General features: G+C 51.3%; 1 protein-coding gene across 3 annotated transcripts in view; it reads right to left on the minus strand.

Annotated features, from left to right (window-relative positions):
- The window catches only part of PTK7 (protein tyrosine kinase 7 (inactive)), a 61,403-nt gene that overhangs the window by 11,336 nt on the left and 24,615 nt on the right, over positions 1-25,452 (minus strand). For 2 of the 3 annotated variants that reach the window (XM_073224869.1, XM_073224870.1), the window contains exons 2-14: positions 10,910-11,197; positions 10,312-10,414; positions 9,728-9,918; positions 9,485-9,635; positions 8,316-8,464; positions 7,794-8,060; positions 4,460-4,593; positions 4,163-4,298; positions 3,895-4,014; positions 2,421-2,570; positions 2,153-2,303; positions 1,924-2,051; positions 547-750 (exon numbers count right to left, since the gene is read on the minus strand). In XM_073224869.1, the coding sequence (XP_073080970.1) occupies positions 547-750; positions 1,924-2,051; positions 2,153-2,303; positions 2,421-2,570; positions 3,895-4,014; positions 4,163-4,298; positions 4,460-4,593; positions 7,794-8,060; positions 8,316-8,464; positions 9,485-9,635; positions 9,728-9,918; positions 10,312-10,414; positions 10,910-11,197 (2,172 nt within the window). The remainder of the gene's footprint in view (positions 1-546; positions 751-1,923; positions 2,052-2,152; positions 2,304-2,420; positions 2,571-3,894; positions 4,015-4,162; positions 4,299-4,459; positions 4,594-7,793; positions 8,061-8,315; positions 8,465-9,484; positions 9,636-9,727; positions 9,919-10,311; positions 10,415-10,909; positions 11,198-25,452) is intronic. The other variant, XM_073224871.1, reaches the window with a different exon arrangement.

Here is a 25,452-nt window from a genome sequence, read left to right on the forward strand (position 1 = left end):
AAGTCACTGTCCCTGGACAACACATCAACATAAGAATTTTGCTTTTATACAGCCTCCTGTGTGCAAAGCCCTCAACAGGTACAAGGCAAGACACCTGCTCCCAAACGCCTAAGCTGATAGGGGAGACCCAGCAACGCCCCCAAGGAGCTCACAGTCAAGGGAGGAGGGTAGGAGGAGAGAGATAGACAGATAGATTGCCCTTGGAAGACTCAAAAGACTAATGGGGGGAGACAAGATGTTCAACAGAAACTTGAACCCATACACTAATACCTCTGGTGCTGCATGGAGGAAAGGCAGGGAAACAGAGGAATTTGGCCCAAGAGGCTCCAGTGAGGAAGTTTTGAGCCAGACTGCTCAGAAAAAAGGCCCTGGGAATTGGCTATTGCAGGCGTCCAGCTGGGGTGGGGCAGCTCTGCTCTGGCCCGTCCAGCAAGGGCGCAGGGCCAGCCAGCCGTTTCCACCAGGTCTGCAGCTGTCTCCTTGTGGCCGCAGGAGGGCGCTCAGCACCTGCACAAAGGCGGGGCCACCCACCTCGAGGGCCCTCACCATTGAGGCACTCCAGCTCAGGCTCTTCGCCTTCTGGCTGCTTCTGAAGCCGCTTGGCCTTGCAGCGCTTCTTGCAGTAGAACATGAGGCCCAGCACAGCAATGATGTAGGCCACGGCGGCGCCCACCGACAGCCCGATGGTCTGGATCATCTTGTAGGGGGGAGGGCTGCCGGGGCCCTCTGAGTCCTCCAGCACGGGCTTATCTGGGAGACACAGATAGGTTTGGGCAGGGGCTGCCGAAGCAAAGCCAGCCCTACTTCCCCACTAGCCCATTCCCTCCCCACACGACACCCCACACATGCTTGATGGCATGACCAGGCCAGAGACCTGGGGAGGGGCACCACTGTCACTGGCTTTAACAAGGGCCAGGGCCTCACACCTGACCAAGATCATAGGGAGCTCTGAAGGACATGGGGCCAGGGATTCCCAAACCGGCTGTGCATCCAAACACAGAGCCAGGGACACACATAAGAAACACAGCTGTTGTGGCACCACCACAAACCCACACTATTTTATTATATTTGTTAACAAGCATCCTAAGGGACTTCATATTGTGAGCCAGGCCCTGAACAGCAGCCTCTGAGACTTCTGGTTTAGAATCCCAGACACTTCGTGACACAGAAGCAGGTTCTTCAAGAAATGTGTTTGCAGGAGGAGTCTTCTGACCTAGGGTGGCTAGGGTCCCACAGAGAAAAAGTGCCAGGAGCCATTAGGGGAACTGAGGGAGGGAGGCCCAATGGGGAGACCATGCAGAATCCCCCAGCTCCCACATATACCCCCTTGGCCTTCTCACTTCACTGCTATCCATCTAAAGTTCTACATAAAACTTTGTCAGGAAAAAAGTTCTGCCAGTAAACCAAAAATGTTTGAGAACTTCTCACATAAGCATTCCCACCTTACAGATACAGAAACAAGCCCCTGGAGAGGAAATAACACCTCGAAGGGCCCGGAGCTGGTTAGCAGGGAAGGTCAGATCCAAACCCCAAGTCCCTGTCCCTAGTCAAGGCCCTTTACCTGACATAGCATCCCTTCAGGGCCTCAGAGGGCCTCCAGGACAAAGAACTCTGGGCCTGAGCCCCTCCCCGCCCACCCAGGGGTATGTGTGTCTGCTGCCGGGAGGAAACACCTTAGGTTGAGAGCAGCCACACACATACAACACATACACACCCACCAGATGCAGAATGTTAAATAAATGACAGCCCAGCTCTAGCCAAGGAACCTAACACCATGGCATGGTGGGGGAAACATAGCTAAATGCCCTTCCCCCCCAAAAAAATGGTTTAAGTGCCTTCTGTATACCAGGGCTAATGAGTGCCAAGATGAGAGAGAAGCTGGCCCCACTACTTCCTATGCAGGACAGACCTCCCAGACCGTACCCACAACGTAGAGGGGTGCCTCGGTGTGCTTGATGTTGCAGCTGTTGCCTGCAATGCAGGTGTAGCGGCCCGAGTCCTCAGGGGCCACATCATGGATCACAAGGGAGCCATTCTGGAAGATGTGCATCCTGCCAGAAGAGAAGCCACAGTGCTGCCTGCCTCGCTGGCTCCTAAGACAAGGCCAGGCTGCAGGACAGGTGGGGAGGGTGTGGGAGGGAGACAGCCCTACCTAGGTCCCAGCTTGGTGGGGTCCAGGATGCGATCTTTGCCCTTCCACTGAATGAGTGGCTTGGGGTCCCCTTGGGCCTCGCACCGCAGCAGGGCTGTGTGGCCCTGGTACACGGTTGTGCGCTCTGGCTCCACCTTGAAGGTGATGAAAACTGGATGGGAAGAGCCCGACAAGGGGCAGGGAGCAGTGAGCAATGGCGTTAGCAGGCTGCAGGCTGCTGTCCTACAGGGCCTGCCAGCCCCACCCCAGGGCCCCGGCATGGCCGCACCTGCCACAGTAAGCTGGACATGGGCACGGATCTGGCCCTGCAGCCCATTGGAGGCGATGCAAGTGTAGTTGCCGGCATCATCGCGGGTCACCCTGGAGAAGTGCAAGGTCCCGGCATTGTCTGTCACCCACTCTGGGAGGTTGCTCCCATCTGCAGGGACAACAAAGGGAAATTATGGGATCACCCCAAGTTACGTAGGTGGATGGCCTTTCCCTCAGTCACTCACCTTTCATCACAAACAGTCATCACTCCCAACGACCCTCAGAGTCCAAACTCCTAAACCAGGCATTGAGAGTTTTTTTTACTCCTTTGCCCATTTTTTGGTCTCACCTCCTCCTATTGCCCTATGCCCTGCTTCTGCTGAACTGCACTTCTGATTGGGCCTCAAATTTGCCTTGTTCTCAGTATCACTGGCTGTCAGTCCTCACTCCTAGAATCCCTTCCTGCTCTTTACGACCATCCCAGGCTTCAGATTCATTTTGAGCCCCACCTCCCACAGAGAGCTCCCCCAGACGATTCCAGCACAGAGAGCCCACTTCCTCCTGGAAACCTACAGCCCCACTCTCTAACTCACACTGTTACTAATGGGAATGTAAAATTGGTCCAACCCTTTAAAAAACAATTTGGCAATCCACAGCAAGGGTTGTAAAAGTGTACATACCCTCTTATACATAATTATTTAATTTCCGGGAATCTTTCCCAAAGGAAATAAACCCAAATCCAGAAGAAACTTTGGCCTAAAGATGTTTATTACAGCAATAAAGACAGAAAGAGAGAGAGAGACGGACAGAGAGGGAGAGAGGGAGGGAGAGAGGAAACCAAATCACCAATATTTAGGGAATATTTAGCCAAGTTACAATGACAATGAATCCAATCATTACTGCAATGGTCCAAACCACTGTTGACATAAAAAAAAAAAAAAAAAGGGAAAATGCTTGATAATGACAAATAAAAAAGCATATAAAATTACATAGTTATCTGCATGTTGTACTTCTATGGTAAGCATGACTTACTCATTTAAGTTTAATAAGTGGAAATTATATGTATAACAAAATCGTACATAAAGACAAAGAGATATACATAGAAAAAGAAGAGAGCACACACCCAAAGATGATGGGTGGTGAGATTATGCATTTTTTTCCTCTCCCAAAATTTTCTAAAGGAGCCCCTGTTAAATTTTATATCCACAAGGATGACTATTTTGGAAAGGGGGAAGGGAGGACTTCATCCCACCGTCCATCAGCCCACTTCCCTGCTGCCTCAAGCCGTCTTCTGTGTTGCCTAATGCTGTAAGCTGACCTCTTTTTGTGCCTGGCTTTCTTCTTCCTAACCGGACTGTGAATCGGCCCTGCAGTTCTTGTCTGCCCCACAGTTCCTGGCGTGGTCCTGGACACTCAGCTGCTCCTCAGACATGCACACGTCCGAGCAGTAGACTGCTTTGCCTGTCCCCACCCCACGCTCACATGCCACCCACCTGCCCGTATCCACTTAATAGTGGGCTTCTCTCGGCCTGTGGCTGAGCAGGGCACCGTGGCCTCCTTGTCAAACTCCATGCACTGCTGCGGCCGGGGTGGTGGTGTGAATTTGAGCTTTTCTGTTTGAGTGGAGGGAGGGTGGGTGGGGTAAAAGAGTAGGAATTGAGGCAGTTAGATGGGCTGGGGCAGGCCTGCATATCCTAGACCCTGCTGCTCCTGCCCCTTTATTCTCCTGCCTGCCAGACAACACCATGCACGCCAGCTCACCCAGCACTTGGACACGGGCTTGGGCCTCGATGCTGCCGGCTGGGGTGCTGCTCATGCAGCGGTACCATGTCCCATCGTACACCTCCACACTGTTGATGCGCAAGGTCCCGTTCTTGGAGACCTCGAACCGAGAGTCCTGCAGCACAAAGATGTGAGGTCTAGGCCTGAAATCAAATCTCCCTGCCCTACCAAATCTCCCTGGGGCAGACTCAGGGGAAAGAGCGCTAAGGAGGTGAGCATAGAAGAAAGCAGCAGGAGGGGAGTCGGCCCCCCTATCCCAGCAGCAATCCTTCTCACCTCCGAGATGAGCATCTGGTTTCTGTACCAGATGACTGTGGGTTTTGGTGTGCCCTCGGTCAGGCAATGCAAATAACCTGGCTTGCCCTCCTCCAGCTGGCTGTCCTGGGGCTTCTTCAGCCACGTGGGCACAGCTAGAGGGAAGGGAGGAAACAGAAATCTGATTAACATGTTTGCAAAACCAAAGACTCGAATCCCAGTAAATTCTAATACCTCACTGGGCCCTGAGCTCAGAAGCCCCATCTGCTCTTGGTGATAATGGGAGTAATTGCCCCTTGGTGAAGGCCTATGTGCCAGCACTTTTTGAACACTATCTTAGTTCATGGTTTACAAGAAACCCCCAAGGTATATATTCCTATACCCATTTTACAGCTAAGAAGACAGTTCTTCAAAGAAGTAGTGGTGATTTGCTAATGCATGATAGAGACAGAATTCAAACTCTGGTTTGTCTGATTCCAAAACCCTTGCTCTGTTTACTACAGCACAATGCTCTAAGGCTCAGCACTCGGGTCTCTATTCTGTGCCAGCCACACTCATTCCCTGAATGATCTCTTCTAATTCAAGTGGATGGCTCCCAAACGTGTAGCCTGACTCCTGACCTCCCCCTACTCAAGAGTTTCAGATCTGCAGATCCAGTGGCCTACTGGTATCTCCAGCTGGACAGCCAACAGGCATCTCAAGCTCCATATGTGCAAAAGAGAACACTTGATTTCCCCCAAAATCTGCTCACTTGTTTTCCTACCTCGGTAAATAGCACCACTATCTAGCCAACAGCAGAAACCAAAGCCTAGTCTTGACTTACAGCTCCCTCTATCACGTTCATTCCACACAAACCCTATCTTCTTTAGCTCCAAAATATATACTGAATTTCACCACCTCTCACTTCCACTGCTACCATCTCTGTTCAAGGCCCCTCGACATCTCCCCTTGACAATTACAGTCACCTACTAACTGGCCTCCCTCTTTTGACTCTTGCCCCTAACATTCTAGTCTTGTCAGAACAGCCAGAGTGATCTTTTGAAAATGTCACTCTCCAACTCAGATCCCTACAAGGCCTTCCCATCTGACTTAGCAAGGCAGATTGTTTGCAAAGATGGCTGTAAACATTTCCCCCATTCCTTGCATTTCTTTGTAATGTGATGTCACTTTCTCCCTCAAGAGACAATTTTTCTACTGCCTGAAATCTGGGTGGCCAGATTCTTGACTTGCCCTGTTCAGTAGAACACAGAGGACATGACACTGTGCAACTCCTGAGCCAGCGCCTTGAGAAGCCTTGCAGCTCGCACTTCTGCACACCTGCAGGTGAGGAAGCTAAGCCAGCCTGCTGGAGCACGAGGAAGAGAAGAACCAAGGTGTCCTGGCAGACACATCCTCAGTCAACTGCCACATAGGTGAGTGAGGCCATTAGGACACAGCCAGCCACCAGCTGACTGCAAACGCTCGCATGAGCCCAGCCAACAGCCTGTGGAGCAGACAAGCCGTCCCAGTTGAATCTTGCACACAGACGGATAAGCACATCAGTGGCTATTGTCCCAAGCCACTACATTCTGGAGTCATCTGTTACACTGCAAGAGATAACTGATACACTTGGAATACAAGTTTTTCCAAGGCTCCACATGATCTAGTCTCTACCTCTCGGGCAACTTCAACCATGCTTCCCATCACTAATTCAACTCAAGCCACAGAGACAATTGCTGTCCCTCCAACATACAAGCCCATTTCTGTCTCAGGGCCTTTTCACATGACTCCCTTCCCTAATTTAAGTATTGGCTCAAATGCCACCTGCTAAAGAAGTCTTCCCTACTCCTGGTGGCCCTCATCCCATCTCTCTCTGTCACTAACCCTATTTTATTTTTCTTCATGGCTCTACTGCCACCTAAAAATATGTATTTCCATTCAGCTGTTTTCTTGGTTGCTTTGTTACTGCTACTAGACTATGAGATCCCCAAGCAGAGGGTTTTTTTTTCAATCTGCTTTGCTCATTGCTGCAGTCCAGTATTGGGAACAGTGCCTAGCACGAGAAGACCCTCAGTAAATCTATTGATGGAATGCAGTCACAGACCTCTCCTGCCTCTGAACTCCACCCACTAACACTCTGCACCTGACCCAGGCCCACTGGCATCATGCACTTTAACTTCATAGGCCTCCTCAGAGTGCAGTACCACGGCTATGTCAGTGCCCGTCAAATGACTGGTCCAAGCCAGCTTTCCCCACCTTCGGCATAAACACCACCTGTGGCACCTTTCAACATTCCCTGCCTGGGTCCAACCCCGAGAGCCTAGGTCAGCTCTGGGGTGGGATCCCAGATTCTGAAGTTTTAAAAGCAGCCCCAATGAAACAGGTGAGCCACAGACCCCAACTGGAGAAAGGCTAACTGTGGTTGCCAGTATTTGTCTGCATGCCGCTGTGCGGGTGTCCTGAGCACCTGTGTGCTGCAGCTTCCCACCTGAACCAGGAGCCTGAGCACGAGGGAGCATGTTGCCAAGGTTTCCGCATTTTAACAGAAATATATCATCATGACTTCAAATTTACAAAGGCCTTTTCATATTCAATATCTTCTTGAATTTTTGATATTTACCCACTTGGAAAGATGGGGAGGTAAATGGAAGAAGTAGGATGCAAAACTGTGGATATGTGTGTATAAAAGTTTACCTCATATAACCCTTTAAACTATCACAAAGGTCTGGAACAAGCACCATGTAAAGAAAAAAAGCAAATACACAAATTTCATGCCTACAGCAAGGGTATACGGGTCTTTATTATATGCACTTTCAGTCATATTTACTGCTTTTTCCCCTCTTATTTCTTAAGTAGTGTGTTCATTGTAGAAATTTAAGAAGTATAACAAATAAAATCATAACAACTATAACTTTGCCAATCATCACCTTCCCAAAAAAGAAGAAAAATCCTTTTTATCTATTTCATGTGACTTTTCTGACCATCTTGTAGGGTAGGTGTGGGTCATCAGCCCCCATCTCATAGATGAGGAGACTGAGAGCTAGCAAGGTGGGTGACTTGCTACCCACGGTCACTCCATGCCCTAAGGAAAGAGTGGGACCTGGGTCTCTATGTTCCCATCCATTGCTCTTTCCTGGGTAGCCAGAGGACCATTTTTCTGTGAGTGCTGTCAACCCAGCCTCTGTGCCTGGCTCTCCACTGTCCACTCCAACATCATCTCTCAGTAGCTGCCCGACTCCCAAGCATACAGGGCCCAGAGCTGAGAGGGCCTCAGGTGAGCACCAGCAGGCCTCTGGCCATCACACCCAGGGCCCAAGGCCTCCTGGGACCTAACTCCCCTCCACCTCGCATCGACCTTCAGGCCAAAGGTGCTCACTGGCCACGGTGATGTTGACCTCCTGTTGCCGCTGACCAGCCAGGTTGGCCGCACGGCAGGTGTAGACACCAGCATCACTCTCAGCAGTACTGGCAAACACCAGCTCATGGCCCCTCTGAAAGACCCTGCCTTGGGCAGGCAGCCGGACTCCTGCGTGCTCCCACCACACACTGGGCTCTGGCAGACCCTGGGGGGGTGAGCAGGCCACACGCTCCTCGCTGCCAGCTGTGAATACCCGTGGCTCAAAAGGTGGCATGTCCTCAATCTCTGCAGGGATGAGAGCAGGAGGCAAAGAGCAGGATTACTGCAGGTTTCAGGGTACCTGATGTTCTCCCACACAACCTTGGGCCGTTTCCAGCACAAACTCTCCCCCAAAGGCTCTGCATCTCCTCTTCCCACCCCTAGCATCCTCTTCCTCCCTCTGCCCTCCAAGCAGCTTTCTGAGTGGAATCAGGAGTCTAAATCTCTATGTGCCACATTGAAGGCAACCCCCACCTCAGCATCCCAGACTGAGGGACCCACCTGCCAAGTGAAGTGTGGCCTCGAGGATGATGGGAGGGCCCCTCTGCCCCTGGCCTATGCAGCGGTAGACCCCGGCATTGCGCGGCCGGACTTGGGTCAGCAGTAGGGACCCATTGGCAAACACCGTGGCTCTGCGGAGGTGTGGGGGACTGTGGGGGGGAAAGAGTGCTATTTGCAAGAAGTGGCCCACAGGCCTCATTCGGGAGGGGAATGGGATGGAAACCTGTCCCACAAGGTTCAGAGAGATAGGAAAGAGTTGGCCAGGAGCAGGGCAGAGAGAAGGAAGCCAACACATCATGCTGGTGTGTGTGTACGCTTGTGTGTGTGTGCACGTGCATGCATGTACTCATTCATGTGCATGTGCGGGTGTGTGCTCCAACTACAAGAGACTCAGCTCTTGGGGCGGAAGGCAAGCAGCAGTGTGAGTAATCAACAGTGTGCATCTGTGGAGACAGCAGGCCACCTTCGCACAGGGTCGAGGGAAGCCTGCTGGTGAGGCACCCAGCTCCAGCAAGCAGAAGCCCCTTGGCCACAGCACATCAGCTACCAGTGATGTCCTCTGGGCTGAAGCCAGATGGGATCCAAGCCCTAGCCTAGGGAGACACACCCCCAGGGACCATGGCCACACCTGGCACTGCAAAGGTGCTCTCTGCTCTCAGGACCTGGGTGAGGACAGAAGTCCCTATAAAGGGGCTAGCACTCCCAGTACGCTTCCTCCATAAAGTATGCGTGCGTGCGTGTGTGTGTGTGTGTGTGTGTGTGTGTGTGTGTGTGTGTGTGTGTGTGTGTGTGTGTGGTGTCTTTACCATCCATGACCTTCCTATCTAGACTGTGATCACCCAGGTCCCATTCCCTTCCATCCCTGGGTCTCTAACCCCCATTCCAGAAGACCTATGTAGGCAGGAGAGGACGGGGGAGAGAACAGAGACGCCACTAGTCCACACAGTGGCTTTGTGAGAATGGAAAAAGATGCCCTTCTAGAGAGACTTCCCTTTGCTGGACTCAATTTTTTAACAGCAAGGCATTCTACTGCCATCTGCTGGAACCTTGCAGTAATACATGTACAGTCTATGATATCTAGGATATTAATCACATTCTTTTAGAAAAGGCATGTGTGCAATACACAACCTGCAGCACTGTACTTGAAGGCCCCCTGTCAGATGCCTTACCGGCTGCGGTTAGTGATGGGGGTCTCATCCTCAAAGACCCACTGCAGGTTTGGGGATGGATGAGCTGAGAACTGACAGTGGAACATGGCCTCCTCGTTCCTTGCCACTACCAAGTCCTGGGGTGCCAGCACCACCCTGGCAAAGCTCTCATCTGGAGATAGGTAAGTAAGGGCATGTGAGCAGGCAGAGTGAAGGGGCCCCTCCCATCCTGGTCCCCCTTCTCCATCCCCACCCTAGGCTTACCAGCAATGCTCAAAGTGAAGTTCTGGCTGCTGCAGGCCTGGCCAAAGGCATTGTGGGCACAGCAGGAGTAGAGGCCACTATGCTCGGGGCTGGCCAGCCGGAGTATCAGGTTCCGCTCTTTGCTGCTGACTGTGTGGTTGCTCTGAATGTCAGAGAGGGGGCTCCCATCTCGAAACCACTGATAGGTGGGCCTACAGGGCCAAGAGGGTCAGCAAGCAGGGGTCGAAGGCACTCAGGTGGCCAGTGGACAGTATACAGAATCAGAGGGTCAGGACTAGACCCCTTAGTTTACAAATGGGGAAACTGAGGCCTCAAGAGGGGAAGTGACTTGCACAAAGGCACACAACAATTCAGGGGCAGAATAAGGTTGAGATTCTTCAACCCTCAGCTCCCAGAATCCAGGATCACTCTGAGGCACAATGCTGCCCCTCCTCAGGTCACCAGGGGCTGGCACGGAGCAGCACATATGCAGGATGGTTAAAGAATGAAGTGAGGTGCATCTGAATAGAGTCCAGGATCTGGGGAGACACCCTACCTGTCTAGAACAGCCCTCTCCATCCCCACCCTCAAAGTCAGCTCCTTACCGAGGGTGCCCATCAATGTGACAACGCAGTGTGACCGGGGTCTGTGGCTGGATCTCGGCCTCTGAGGCTGGATGCTTCAGGACCACAGGGCCGGTCTCAATCCCTGTAGCAGAGGTCACGGTTGCAGAGTGAGGGGCAGAGCAGAGCAAGGGCAGGAGGGCAGAAGGGAAGCAGTACAAGCAGGAAATAATGCAACTTGGGGGCTCTGGCGCCAAGGGACAGTGCAGGGAAGCCACATGAAGCTGAAGCCGGGGTGGCAGACGAGGGAACCAGAGGCAGAATGCCCACCCAGTCTCTGGCAGGTCAACCCTGACACTTGGCCACGTTGCCTCACTGCCCTTGTCATTTGCAAAAGCATCCAGCAGATAAACGGGTCCGGCATTTTATCCAGCAGATAAAAAGATTTGCAGGAAAAAGAAAAACCTTTTGGAAAAAACTTTTAACTTCGTATCCACACAAACACAGAGAGCTGACCGTAACTGCATTCTGCCTACCCCATTCAACAGGAAATGGGAGAGGCGGAGGGAAAGCAGGGGTCCTGCAGGGCTCGGGAGTTGGGGGGTCTAGCAGACGGCAGGTACAGCCCCCCGGCTCTCACATTTGATGTTGAAGGAGGCGTTGGCACTGCGAGCCTCCTCTCCAGTGGCACCATCCCGGGCCACACACTGGAAGGCTCCAGAGTCCTGCAGCCGGTCCACAGCTGCAAAGGTCAGGCTGCTGCCTTGGGAGAAACGCCGCTCAGTGTCCTGGACAGGAGCCCCATCCAGCAGCCAGTACACGCGTACCGGGCCTGGAGCCTCAACCTCACAGCGGAGCAGCGCCCGGCGCCCCTGCAGCGCATCCTGGGAGGACGGCTCCTTAATGAAGACAATGGCTGACTGGGCACCTGCAGATGGGGACACAGGAAAGGCATGGTCAGGAGGAGCTGCAGCCACTGTCCTAACACAGGTCAACCATCACCCTGTGTGCAGGAGGAGGAAAGGGGCTGTACACAGGTGTCCAATAAGTGCAGGTGAGAAGGATCATGATCATGAGAACACATGACCTGTGGGGAGTCTGTACCAAGTGCCCACTGAGGAACTTGTAAACGATGCTGGGTGCTGTTCAGGATACAGAGACACTGCACCCTCCCGGACGTCAATCTGGAGGGGAGCACAGGACAGTACTTTGGACATATCAAGGCTCATGCCACATGAAGAGTGTGGCCAGTCAGTGACTCTTAAGACACAGAAGCGCTGGGGTGGGGGTCAGTGGCACTGCGGAGGCTCTCTAGAGGGAGAAGGCCTCGGAACTGCAGGACCAGATTATAGATCTTGATGTTGGGCTAAGGAGCAGGGGACATTAGCAGGCAACCTTCCCCACCATCTTCAGAATCCAGGATGTCGAGCAAAGTGTAATCATGACCTGAAGAGCACTTCGGAAGGATTACTCACACTCACACACCCACTGAAGGTCCAGCATCAGAGGTGGCTCTAAATCCCACTCACAGATGCTCTGCAGCCCAGTGTCCCCAGGGGTTTCTTTGGGAGAACCCACCCAATCACAGGAGAAGCCAATATTCTCTAGAACTGGGGCCATTGTCAAAGACATGCCAGGGCAACCCCACATCCTACCTCCATCCCTAAGAATTCATCTGTGAGCAAGGATGGCTTTTCTGTGCTAAGTTGAGAGGTAAGCCAAGTGGTTCAGATTTTCCCTGAATCCATTCTCATTCCTGCACTGCTGCAGCTCAGCTCTGGCCAGGGCCCGGGGAGGTCACTGCAACCAAAGGTGGAACCATAGCCAGCAGGAACAAAGGGAACTGTGAGGAGCCTGTGCTGAGCAGCAGATGGGTTGGTCGGTGGGGAGGGCAGGGCCTGCCAGGTGGCACTGTTACAGCAGGAGTAACACACTAGGCTTTGTTCCTGGCCCACATGGGTGTCCTGCACAGGCCCTGAGTCGCTGGGCCTGGAACACAGCTGTCTGCCCAGGGTGGGTGACAGCACGGAAGAGGACGTGCCACCCCTCCAGGAAGAAGATGCCACCTGGGGCTGCTACATGAAGCAGGCTCTGCCTCTGGCCAAACTAGGCTTGGCAAGGGCAGGAAGGACGAGGCTAACAATGTCTTGCCCTCCCCTCCCAAACTACTGGAATCTAATCTTGGCCCAAAGAGAGTCCTTCCAAGTCCCTGGAGGCGGAGGTTGGTTTGTTAGGACACAAGAACCAGTCTCCTCTTAAAGTCAGTGTCAAGAAAAGTCCAGGACCTCCCAGGGCTGGGTCCAGATGAGGGGCTGCCCCTGGAGTTGTTCCATCTTCCAGCAGTCTCAGAGGTGCCAGCCCATAAGACAGTCTTGGAGTTGGAAGTGGCCCAGAGGACCCACACTACCTCTCAGCGAGTGGCTCTCTCCACGGGACAGTTCTCCCCTATGCTGGGCTACCCCACCCACCATGGAAGTTAACAGATCTTCCCTCCAGCACTGCTGAGCATCCCCAGTCACCCTGATGACCCAAACATCTCGCGCTCGCTTCCAATCTCCACAGAGGAGTGTGGTCCTGTCCCCGCTGGGCAACAGGGATGGATGGATGCAGAGGGGTGAACTGAGGTCCAGAGAAATGAAGGGATTTGCTCAGAATCAAACAGTTAATTTGCGTAAGACCAGGCCCATGCGCCAAGGATGTCGACCCCGAGCCCTACACTCTACCCAGTCCTGCCCAGGAACTCAAAATCAAGCCTGAAGTGCCTGATCCCACAATGGCTCTCACTCCTGAGGCCAAGTAGAGAGGTAGACACGCCTCTTGCAGACAATGCCAGGCACACACAGGCGCTGGGCGAACGCTGGCTCAACTGAGGTAACCTCAGAGAGGAAGCCTGGGTCAAGAGCTGGTGAGCATGGAGGCTTCTGGAACACCTCCCAACCACCTCTCATGACACAGATGGACAGACACAGGCTGAGGCCCTGTGAGGCCTCACCAAGATCTTGGAACGCTTGGCCCAGAGCTCCACGATGTGTGTTAAGAAAGGTCACCTACCATCAAAGTGCAGGTGACCACCACTTCCTCATTCACTGTCTCCAGACACAGTGGGGAGCTGGGAGCCCCAGCCAGGCAGGAGGCCTTAGTTCAGGGTGTGGAATCAGGCTGATCCAGCTCAAATCCTGACTGTCACACTCTGTGTCTGAGCCGAGGCGAGGAATGTGGACTGTGTGTGCCTCAGCCCCCCATTATTACCCTTCCTGCCCAAGGATCCATGTTCTGTGGACATTAGAAAGCTCCCCCCTTGCAAGGCCCAGAACCACTTGCAGTCCCTAGATGGGGACGAGCGACCACAGCAGATAGGTTTGAGGGGGACAGTCAGGTGGGGGGTGGGATGGAGGGGAAGGGGCTGTGGGGCTACAGGAGCCGCAGACCACTGGCTACGGAAACCTGAGCTGGGAGAAGAGCAGTGTGACTCAGAGGGACCCCAGCTCAGCCGGCAGCGTCCTCTCCTGGGGCCAAGGCTGCTCCGGGGCTGTGGTGAGAGATACCGCATTCCCAGACTGCCACTCAGAGCCTTCTGCGCCCCCACGACAGGGCCTGGGAAACATCAAAGCCACCCTGCGGGGCCCTCTGTCCTGACGTCAGCTCACAGCAGGTCCTGGTTAGTGCTTGGCTGGGGCAGACTTTAGATGTTACAAAACACAGGGAGAAGAGCCCACAGACTTTCTCCAAGGCCCAAGCCCCACTCTGAGCGCTCCCAGCAGGCTGTCCTGGTGCTGTGGCACCCACGTTTGCTGAGGTGTGCCCCATCTGGCCATCTGCACGGTTTGCGGGACAGGCAGAAATGCTGAGACTCCAGAAAAGGAGAGGCTGGGAGGTGAGGAACACTTCAGAAGCTTTGGCTGACACCAACTATCAGAAATGGAGGACAGCAATGACAGAGAAAGAGAAAGGCTTTTAGGGGTGGAAGGGGCACCTGCCTCAAGGCAGTAAGGTCACCAGCACATTCGTGTCCAGGTACCACCTCCGACTTGAGGATGCCAGCAGGGCTGAGGTCTGGGGAAGACCTTCCCCATGGCACACTGGTTCTGGACTTCTCAAAGTTGCCCCCTCTTTCATGATCCAACCACACCGTGCATCATACCTTCTACACACAGGCCCTCGTGGCCCATGTGGCCATGTGCCCGTACAGGCAGGCTGCTCAGTAGAAGCTTCAATGCTGCCCATCAGCCCTGCCCCAGCCCTCCCTAGCTATACCACCCTGGCCTGGCTTTTCTACACCCCTTTCCTTGCAGTGAAATGGGGACTCTGCCCCTAACACTCAGGCAGCATGAGGCTAAGTGGGTTCATGTATACAAAGCCCAGAGCACAGCAGGGAGTCGGCAGAGGGTAGAGGGCTGCCCGCTTACACAGGGGGCTCAAAAGACCCCTCCACAACCACAGGCAAGCACAGCCATCTGCCCGCAGCAGGTGCCAATCCCAAAAAGCTGGAGCTGCAAATGCCCAATAAGGACATTTTCCAAGCCATCTCCTCAGCTCCCCAAAACCATCTACATGCAGACACTCACTATGCCTACACTCTGGCCCCAGCCCCACTGAGAGAGGGCTGTGTGGGCAGCGGCCCAGCTCTACTCCCCGCCCCCAGCAGGCGTCTGGTCTGGTGCCCGTGCTCCTTGCTGCTCTCTGGGCTCCAGGCCCAGTCGACCCATGTGTGTATTCCTGTGCATGTGTGCACACACATACATGTAAACATGATTTTATGGAGAGCAGAGAGCAGCAGGAAGTCCTCCTGCTCTGAATTAATTTCAGCTACTTTCATCCTAGTATCCATCTGGGCCACTCAGCTGCCCATCTCACAGGGGCCAGTCCGGCTGGTTTAGGAAAAACACCCCCAGGACCTGTATAGGCATTTGGCATGGCTGTGTGGGAGCCCCTGAGATCTCTCAAGCCCAAGGCAACCCAGCCACAGAGAGGTGACTGACTCCTCCACACCTAAGACTCAGTCCCCGGCTCCTGGGACCAGGAGCCCACGGGGAACATTCTGACTCCCAGGGCCCCCGGCAGCCCAGGCAGAGGTGGCTCCCATCAGGGCTTAAAACCCCCAAGGGAGAGGTCTGCCGACCTCCTGTGCCCTGTGTGGGGTGAAAGCATCAGGGCACAGGCCAGGAGAGGCAGCCCCCAACCTAAGAGGCACACAAATGGTCCAGGAAACAAAGCACCCCCCAAGTCCCCTCCCCCCAACAGGGACAGCCCTCCACACTAGTCCTCCACCCGGAAACTCTAAAGGCCCCCAGTGGGAGGCCCCAGCAGTACCAGGGTCTCTGCCTCCTCCCCAAGGGGTTGCCACACTGTACCACAGACCCTTGGCCTTCAGGGATTTAACTGGCACACTTTCGGCTGCTCTTAAGCCACTCCAAAGAGCCATGACCCACACATACTTGTAGCTTTTGTGAGGAACAAATCTCAGTAGCTGCAGGAATAAGGTACCTGGATAAACAGCAAGCCCAGTCGTGTCTCCCCCGACCCCATTCACCCAGGTAGGCCAAAACATCAAATGCTGCAGTAGCGTTTGGGAGTCTGGAGATCCAGAGCATCCCTCTCTACCCCCAATAAATCACCAGTGTACTGTATGTGGTTTTAGTACCAGCAACCCAAACCGTGCGATGATATGCCCAGAACATCAGGATTCGGAGGGTCGCTGAAAATCAACCTGACTCTGAGACCCAGAGGCAGAGCACAGAGTTCTACCCCGTCCTGTCTTCCAAGGGTCTTTGAAAGGTCCGAGGTTCACTGACAGGAAAGAAACCCACGGCCCTCCATAAGCCATCAAAGCCCTTGTTGGGGGCAGTGCAGGAGGGAGCACAGCCAGGGAGCTGGCTGAGTCTTCCTGTCCTGGGACTTAACTATAAATATCTGGAGAGGTTCCCACATCCGGATTAGAGGAACAGAACGAAATCACCAGGGTTTAGGGCAGACGCAACCTAGCAGGCAAACTCTTCTACCTTAGATGAAAACCTGACCTGTCCTGTCCACTCCTGGGAAGCCCTGGGGAGGGAAGATCAACCTCTAACAGCAGAAACAAGTCCTTATGTCCAGCATCACATGGCAGTTGAGTCCAGAGGGACAAATACACCACCCAACATGGTGGCTTAAGATGCTTTCAGCCAGAGGCCATACCAGCGGTTCCACAAACCAGCCTGTCTTTTGCTGTGGCTGGGAAGGCTATACCTGGGACATGTCTCTCACCTTTAGTAACCCTTAAATGGCTGTGATGTTCCCAGGGAAGCAGCAATGAATGAAACACACAGCTAGAATGAGGTGGTGTGATCAGGTGGAAGGAACATGGGGTAGAGAGACCTGGGTTCTAGTCTCAGTACAACCTGTAACAAGTAGAGTGACCCTGGCCAATTGCTACCCTCTCCCCAGGCAGTCTTAGTATCTGTAAAGTTAAGGAAATGAGAGACTGCACCTGGATTAGTTGCCAAGACCTAATACTGGATCTGCTGCCGTGAGCCTTGAAGGCAGTTACAGAAACAGAGGGCTACTCCCCAGAGTGGCCTTCCCTCCGCCCGGCCTCCCGTGCACAGCAGTCCCCAGAGCCCAAGCAGGAAATGCAGGGCCAGCCCCAGAGGAATTACAAGTGATGCTATCATGGGCAGGTGTGCTGGGAGTTGCAAACAGGGACCCATCACTTCTGATCAAGCTGCTCCCATTCCTGCAGCTTGGCTGCCTCCCGCCTGTCCAGGAGATCCCCCCTCTGCCCTGGCCACACAGGTGCACGGACAGCTCACTCACTGCCTATGACACTCCCAGTCTTCCCACCTGTGCTGTGACTGAGAGCTGTATCCCCCACGCTAGGCAGCAGCTCGAGGGGAGGGCAGACATTTGTGTCCAACATGATACAGCTATTCCCCAGGGGGTCTGGGCTACACAGGAAATACCCCGCAGGCATTTTGAGGGGAATGAGGTCACTTCAGTCTATTTGACCTGAAATCTTGTCCTATGTCTTCCTTTATCCAATCTTGGCCAACTTAACTTCTCTGGGTATCAGTTTCCCTACCTGGGAAATGACAGCCTTGAAATCTATTTTAGTGATCCTTTTTCAGACCCTTAGGGTAGTCAGTGATATTCACAATGAAATATACAGTAAGTATAGACCCACAAAATTTGCATATTTTTCCATGAAGTAAAAAAAAACACAAGTTCTAGGAACTATGAACCCCAGATTAAAATGTCCTTGGATAAGGTGATCCCTGGAGAGTTGAAAGGCCTGGTGAACGGTGGAGGTTCGGGGGAGGCCTGTCTGGAACAGAATTACCAGAGAGTACCAGGAGTTTTCTGCACCCTTCAGGCCTGGGGTATTGCAGGCATTCTCAGCCCCAAAGCCAGAGAGAGAGAGAGAGAAACAGCAGTCAGCTGTCTCTTGACACCAGTGAGGAGCCTCCAGAAACAATATACATCGCAGGGAAGGCAATGGGGCTGCTGGACTGAGAGACTGGGAACTCAGCCCCAGGAGGACCTCAGGGTGCTCAGCCAATGCGTTCAGGGGCCCTCCAGGGGATGAAGAGTCCAGCCTCACTATGTGGACTCCCCAGTCATTCATCAGGAGACCCACCCCCAGCACCCCACCAGGTCTGCACCAGGTGAACCTGGCAGTGAGCTTCCCATGGTTTACCCCATGGAGGCAGGGGGCAAACTAAATGACAGCCTGGGGACCACTACCTTGGGACTGGCTGGAGAAAGTCTTGGCTTATTAATTTTCAAGACAGGCTCAGAAAATTTAACCCATCTTTGCTTCACCCCTGGGAAGTTGACAAGGCAGTGAGCACAGATCCCAGACCTAAACAGAGTGGCCATAGCAGTTCGCCCCAACTTCCCTGTGGGAGGGAGGACATGATTCCCTGCCCTTTAGGTGCTGTGGCCTCAACTCCATTCATTAAGGAAAATCCTCTCTGGCCCCTGAGAAAGTTAAAATACCCCTTGGACCTACTCTGTCCAATATGGAAGAAGCCACTAGCCACATGGGGCTATTCAAATGTAACAATTGAAAATTCTTTTCCTCGGTCACATTAGCCACATTTCAAGTGCTCCGGAGCTGCATGTGGCTAGAGGCCACTGTGCTGAACAGTGCAGATATGGAGCAGCTCCGTCTCTGCGAAAGATCTGCTGGACGGCGCTGCCTTAGCTCCTCTGTCTGCTTCCTGCTGGGCCTGTGCACGGGCACATTATTCCAATCCCAAAAGCCCTCCCCATGGCTCTGCCTCAGTTTACAGCAGAGGAGACTGGAGTCAAGGCCATCCCAGCACATGGCAGAGTCAGCCTCTGCTCCTATGCCTGTGTTTTTTACTATGCCTCACTGGCTGCTTTGCGTTTCTTTCACTTACTTGCTTTTATCCACATTCATCCCACAACTGTTTTATCATGTTTACTGAAAATGCTTTCCTGTGCATGTGCTCTGGCAAAACGTGATCACTGTTTTGTGTGCAGGTATTTTTACGGAGAGGTAATGGGCCTGCATTATCCCACACTCTGCTTCATACTTTTTTTTCCATTTGGCACCATGTTTTGAAGATCCTCCCCTGTGGCCATCTCCTACATGCTGCCCTAGTAGGTGAACATGCTGTTGGATTTGGGTGAGGGAGAAGCAAATGAATATTTTTTCAACAAGTGGCTGAACATGGCTGTCCAGAGTTTGAAAATCAGCCTTTAAGCCTGTGCCCTCCCCTCTGTGTGCCCCCAGGACCCTGCCCTGGCCTCTACTGCTGCTCCTTGCCCCACACTGTTTACCCCACCCTGCTGGGTATCATCAGAGCCTGGGAAACCCCTGCACATGCACGCACACGCACATGCACACACACACATGCACACCCCCTCCCCAGCTTCTGTTCCCCTTTCTCCTCCCACCAAGCCCACCAAGTCACTAAAGAGGCTAGGCTTCAACTGGTTTCAAAGGGATAAGAGAAAGAGTCAGTCTCATACTTTTATATTTAGAAGAGTTCTGCAAACCACTTTCCAAAGCAGACAAGAGTGGAGAATGTGAGGAAATCACTTTGCTATGTGTGATGTGGAAAGCACAAGTCACTCAGGGCCTGCGGCAGCAGGCTACATTTGCCACAAACCCGGTGACACGCAATGACGCCTAACACATGTGCAGAAGATGAACATGGCCCTTGGCAGCCTGGAGGAGATCCCATCAGACAGCACACGTCACGGCCTGGCTGCCTCCTCAGGGTCACAGGCTCAGGAGTCAGAACCAGATAGCATCTTCAAAATGCCCCAGGCTTCCTTTCCTCTTCTCTCCATCTCCACCTGTCTGACCAACAGCTGCTCCTGAGAACCAACCCTTCTCTCCGGGGCAGCATCTCAGAAAGAGATGCTCCAGACTTCAGACCTCAAACTGGGACACAAAGAGAAGAATTCAGACTGAGGTAGGAGGCCTGGCAGAGCCACTGGCTGGAAGAGGCGAGGGTGCCCTCCCAGACTCTATGGGTACCTTGGGGGTGTAAGATGGTGCACAGTGCCCACTGCCTCCTCTGGACAGATCTGCTCCTGCCACCGAAAGCTCTCCTCTCAACCACCTCTGCTACCATGTGTGGCCAGGAAAACATTGGAAGGCTAAGACGTCTTGTGAGGGGGATAAGCTACTGTGGCCATGACCATTGCTCAGATATGACTCCAATGTAATGGAGTCTGGCCCAGGGGCATGGTGCGGAGAACAGGGCTGTCAGTGGGCAGGGGGGAATGAAAGGCAAGGCAGCTGTTTAATTAGTCAACCCATCAAGATACTTCCTAGACTCCTTATAAACCTCACTTCACTGCTTAAAATAAAAACTTACTACCAAGGAAAACTAATTTTATTCTTTTATTTAATCTCTTACTAACGATTTCCTCCTTTATTTTTTAAGGAAAACAACCAAGAAAGAGTCAGGTTTTCTTAAAAATATCAGCTGTTTTAGGGAAAGCATTCTGGCTAAAGATGGCAAAAAAATATTCCAATCTCCAAATCAATAATGACACATGAAAAAAATACAAAGTGATGAATAATGGATAGAAACAATTCCTTGTAAGTTACTTTTAAAAGCACCACAAATTTACAACTCATCACTAGATGTTCAAAGCCTGCGGATAAAAAACTTTGAGGGGGAAAACTTTACAAAACAAAGTCACACAAATAACTGAAGGAAAGCCCCTAAGAGTGGCTGATGCAATAACTGAATTGAATAGCCAAAAAAATGACAGAAGACTTAACATTTGCTTCATGCCTACTCTGTCGATCTTTAAATCAGGGTCTGGAAGGCACCAAGATCTGGCTTCACTTAAGTCCGGAACTGGCAGTCCCTCAATTCCAGGAGGTGCCTTTTACAGACCTCTAAAGTCACGCAGAGATTGGGGAGGGGTGGGCAGAGGTAGGAGCAGACAGTTACAGAGAAACAGGGAGAGGAGATGGAGCGCGCTGGAGGGAGATGACAGAGACAGAGACAGAGACAGAGAGGAGACAGAGACAGAGAGAGTGCACGCATGCACGCGCATGCACACACACACTAAATGACAGAGACAGAGAGACTATGACAGGGGGGATTAGCAAGTGACAGAGAGAGAAACAGAGGCAGGCTGACAGACTTAGAGAGAAAGAGATACAGGCAGAGAGTGTCAGAGAGAGACTCAGGCCCTGACAGGGAGAAAGTAAGAGATAAGCAGAGAGACAGGGACAGAGACAAACCGAGAAACAGAGTAACACAGAAGAGAGAGACCCAGAGAAAGGAAGAAAAGCAAAGACACAGAGCACACATAAACGCACAGGGCTCAGGCTGTGGGCTGCCCAGTGCATCACCAGACACGAAAGGTGCCAGCCAGCCTGTGAGTGGGAGGCCTGAGGAAGCGGGAGGAGAGGGGAGGTGGCTCCATAGGCACCAGATTCAGTCCATTTACAATGGAGAGCCCTCAAATTAGAGGCTCCTGGTGAATAATTCACCAGGAAAAGTACAGTACCTTCCTGGGGCTCATCCATTATTCACCAAGATCAATGTACCATATTGTTATACTTCCTGACATCTAAAAATGGTCTGAGCCATTAGGCCAGGAGCAAGAAGACAGCGGGGCACTTTCTACCCAACTTTTCCAGAACCCTTGACCCAGGAATCCTGGTGCTTTTGGAACATGCTCCTCACACAAGCGCAAAGCATTTGACTTCCAAAAAGGGCCAGGTTTCAGACCAGAGATCCCAAGAGCAGGACCCCAGACCTCCTGAGAGAAGGACCCTGCACAGCCCTCAAGAGCACAGAGCCAGGTCAGGGCTGTGCCCAGAAAAGTCCTAAGTAAAACCCCCCCATATCCACCAGACTCTGGAATTTGGGGCCCTCACAAAAGGAAAGGCAAGCACTTTGCTTGTACCTGTCAAAGGGCAATTATGCTCCTAGAAGGTTCAGAGTTTGATGCCAAATGAGTGTCAGCCACCAAATGCAGAAACACCTGCACCCTGACTTAGCTCTGAGCAAGTTTTGTTTCTCAGTCTACTCTTCAGGCCTTCATTTCCCCAGATGTAAAATCAGCAGCTAGCTGCTCTTTATCCCATAGGGCCTTTAAAAGGTCAAAATGCCCTCCAGGAGGTTTGAAGAGCAAAACATGAAGGCCTTGGCCTGTGGCATATGGAGATGGGGCAAGAGCTCAGAGTCTGGACTCGAATCCCACTTACCAAGTAATGACCTTGGGTAAGGCCTTTATCCTTTCTATGCCTCCATTTTTTTATCTATAAAATAGTGCTAATAACAGTATCTACCTCATAGGCTTATGAAAAGTAAATGCACATGTTAACAAATATAGCATGTTTGGAACAGTGCCTGGTGTGTATTAACTATTACTTGAGTTTGGGCTTTTAGCCATTATTTATTATCATTATTATAGCTTGAGATTTTTTTTTTCTCTTTTAGGAACTATATCCCATCACAAACTTCTCTTATCCAATAGAGGCCTCCGTTAGCATTCTCTTATGCAGACCATTTGGACTTGCAAAGTGCCCTCTTTGATTTGCCAGTCACCCAATCTGCCATCTGGGTCTGGTGGTTTCTCTCCTTACAGATCCTAAGGTCTGAAACTTTGTCCCACTGCTGCCCAACAGAGGCTGGAACCACCTGGTCACTGCACGTGCATACGTGGGGTTCCATGGTTCAACGGGTGCTGCCCTGAGTTGGTGAAGTTCTGAGGGGAACTGCTGATTACTGGGAGTTTTGCATTCTGTTGCCCGCTGCCCTAGAAGCTTCCAGGCAGTGCTCAGGTTAGCGGTTGCTCACAGTTTGATTCACTCCCTTCCAAAAGCCGTTCAAATCAGACACACCTTCACTACAAACAAGAATCAGACTGAGTCTGTCAGGGTGAAAATGGATCCAGACCATCTTAGAGTAAGGCAGGTCTCTGGCCTCAAGGAATACAAATGTGGTTAGGTGAGAATACAATGAATGCTCATGCCTGCAGATACCTGGTAGGCTTCAGTTTTCTGATCCTGCAAGGCCCCAAAAACAGAGGCCTGGAAAATTCTATGCTTTATAGAGGAAAACACCTGACTACATAAAATAGAAGTTGTAGACACCCTCAATGGCAAACAACAAATTAGGAAAATTAGTTCCAGCAACAAACAGAAGAAAGGTTGCTGGCCTTGACACACAGAATTACTTCACAATAATTACTAAAATTCTAATAGTAACATGGTCAAAAAGACTTCATGAAGAGTTCTCAAAACAAATATTAATAAGTATAAGAAAACATCCTAATGCACTTGGAATCTAAGAAATGCAAATTAGACAAGTTATTCTAATAGGAAATGAACTACGAAATGAACAGAGACCCAGAAAAAGGGAAGAAAAGCAAAGCAGCATGCACACGTAAGCACGCAGATTTTAAAAATAACAACACTGGTGAGTCTATGAAACAAATGGTCCTCATGCTTTGCTGATGGGAGTGTAAATTCTATAATTCCCTTCCTTTTGCAAAGTGGTTTGGTAAAATTAAACCAAAATCCTAAAAAATTCATGCCTACCCTCATGGGAGAAGTGCCTGATTCCAGGTTTGGGGCACGAAATGTACAAGACAAGCCTGGAACATTTTATCACATGCAAGGAAACGAGCAAAAACTATCAGGGTCACATCAAAAGATTCAGGGCCAGCTTGAAAAGCCTCCTAAGAGCCACAGATAAGCCCATTTAAGCATCCATCAGGGTAAGGACTACATGGACTTAAACATACCCAATAAGTTTAAAATCCAAGAGTTCATGGGTTTTTTTTTTTTAAGCCCAAAGCCTTCCATTGGTCACCTTTGAAGGATGCTAGAAAACCAACTCATTATTTTAAAATAGTTTTTAATAGTGAAGAACCAAACATTTATTTTCCCTCTCTTAAACAGTTGTACCTCAAGTAACCAAGCAGTTAGTGAGGGGAGATTTGTCTTTAAAAAGTCTCCAGCTGATAAACAGAATATCACCATTTTACAACACTAATGAAATAATGGATCTGGCAAAGATACTGATGGCTGCTAATTCCGGAGAGACAACCAGATGTTATGTGTCTGCTGAGGAAAGTATACATGGCCAGGGGTGGTGGTGGGGGAATCAAGTCTGAACCTGATGAAGCCTCTAGATCTGTTTCATTTTAAAAAGTTTACCAAGTTTCCTAGAACAACTTTGGAAAACAAGGAAGTTCGATAACAACGTGCCACTAACTGAAAATAATAACTGGGATGCACATTCTATCTGTCTTCATTGCTTCCACAAATGGTTATTAAAAACCTAATATTGCTGTTTAACATGTCATGTGCTTACAAACTGTCCTTGCTCTAGATTCCAAGCTCCCTGAGGACAAGGTCAGGTCCCACCCTTGTTCGTCCCCTCCCCTGCAGGTCCCTCACCTATTGGAGGTGCTCAGGAAACACCAGCTGACCAGTGGTGGTTTTACTAAGCCAGATAATTAGCCCCATTATCCCTGCATGATGTGGAATGAACAGAGGGTCAAAGCCCAATATGGGATCCTGGTAGGCAATTACATTAATTATCATTAATTCAACAAACACATATTTAGAGCCTACCATGTGCCAAGTACTCTGCAAGACACTGGGCATGAAGAGAGAACACACAATTGCGGCCTTAAGTATCTCGCTTAGTGGGGGAGTCAGATGAGTAAACATATAATTACAATAATCACTAACACTTACTGACCGCTCACTAGGTGCCAGGCACTCTTCCAAGTGCGCTTTAACCGTATTAGCTTGTTAATGCTTCCAACTACTTGCCCATTGAGGTAGGCACTTTGATCACTGTTCCACAGATGAGGAAACAGGTCAAAGACGTAAAGCAACTTGCTCAAGGTCACACAGCTAGTACATGACAAATACAGGATTCAAATCTCAAGTCATCTGGCTCCAGAGGAAAGTCTGCTTAATCCTCAGGCTTCACTGCATCATCACACAGCGTGATGGGTAGATGCACAAGACAAGCTTCTCACTCGGAATAGGGGGCAGGCGCAAGGAAGAATCCCGGGAGAAGGCTCTTTAGAGCCAGCTTTTAACAAGGAATGGGGCTTGGCAAATACAGACAGCAGCATACAAAGACAAAGCATAGTCAGAGAACTCAGGTAACTCAGGATGCTCCGAGTTTAAGAGATGGTGAGAGGGACACAGCAAGAGGCTACAGATGCTGGTGTGGAAGAGGAAGGCAAAGGAGGTGGAATACAAACTCACCCTGCAGAGGCTGTTGCCTCACTAAAGTCGCCACCATAGTCAGTCCGTTTCATTTCCCAGAAGGTGGTCATTAGGGTAGAAAACGGACTGAAGCAGCTCTTTGTCATGGAGAGAGTGGCAGGCATGTTCACAGAAGGCACGATTGTGGGATAACATCATACCTGTCCTATTGGTTTCCTGGGCTGTTGTAACAAATTACCACAACTGCGTGGCTTAGAACAACATAAATTTATCCTCTCACAGTTCTGTAGGCCAAAAGTGTAAAATGAAGGTGTTGGCAAGATTAGTTCCTTCTGGAGGCTCTAAGGAGAGCCTATTCCATGCCTCTCTCCCAGCTTCTGGAAGCTGCAGGCAGGCCTTGCAGACACAGTCACTCTGATCCCTGCCCTCATCATCGTACAGCCATCTTTCCCCTGCATGTATCTATTCTCTTTCCTTCTTGTAAGGATTCATCCAGTTACATA

Source organism: Manis javanica, chromosome 16 (assembly GCF_040802235.1).
Source record: "Manis javanica isolate MJ-LG chromosome 16, MJ_LKY, whole genome shotgun sequence".
NCBI classification, from domain to species: domain Eukaryota; kingdom Metazoa; phylum Chordata; class Mammalia; order Pholidota; family Manidae; genus Manis; species Manis javanica.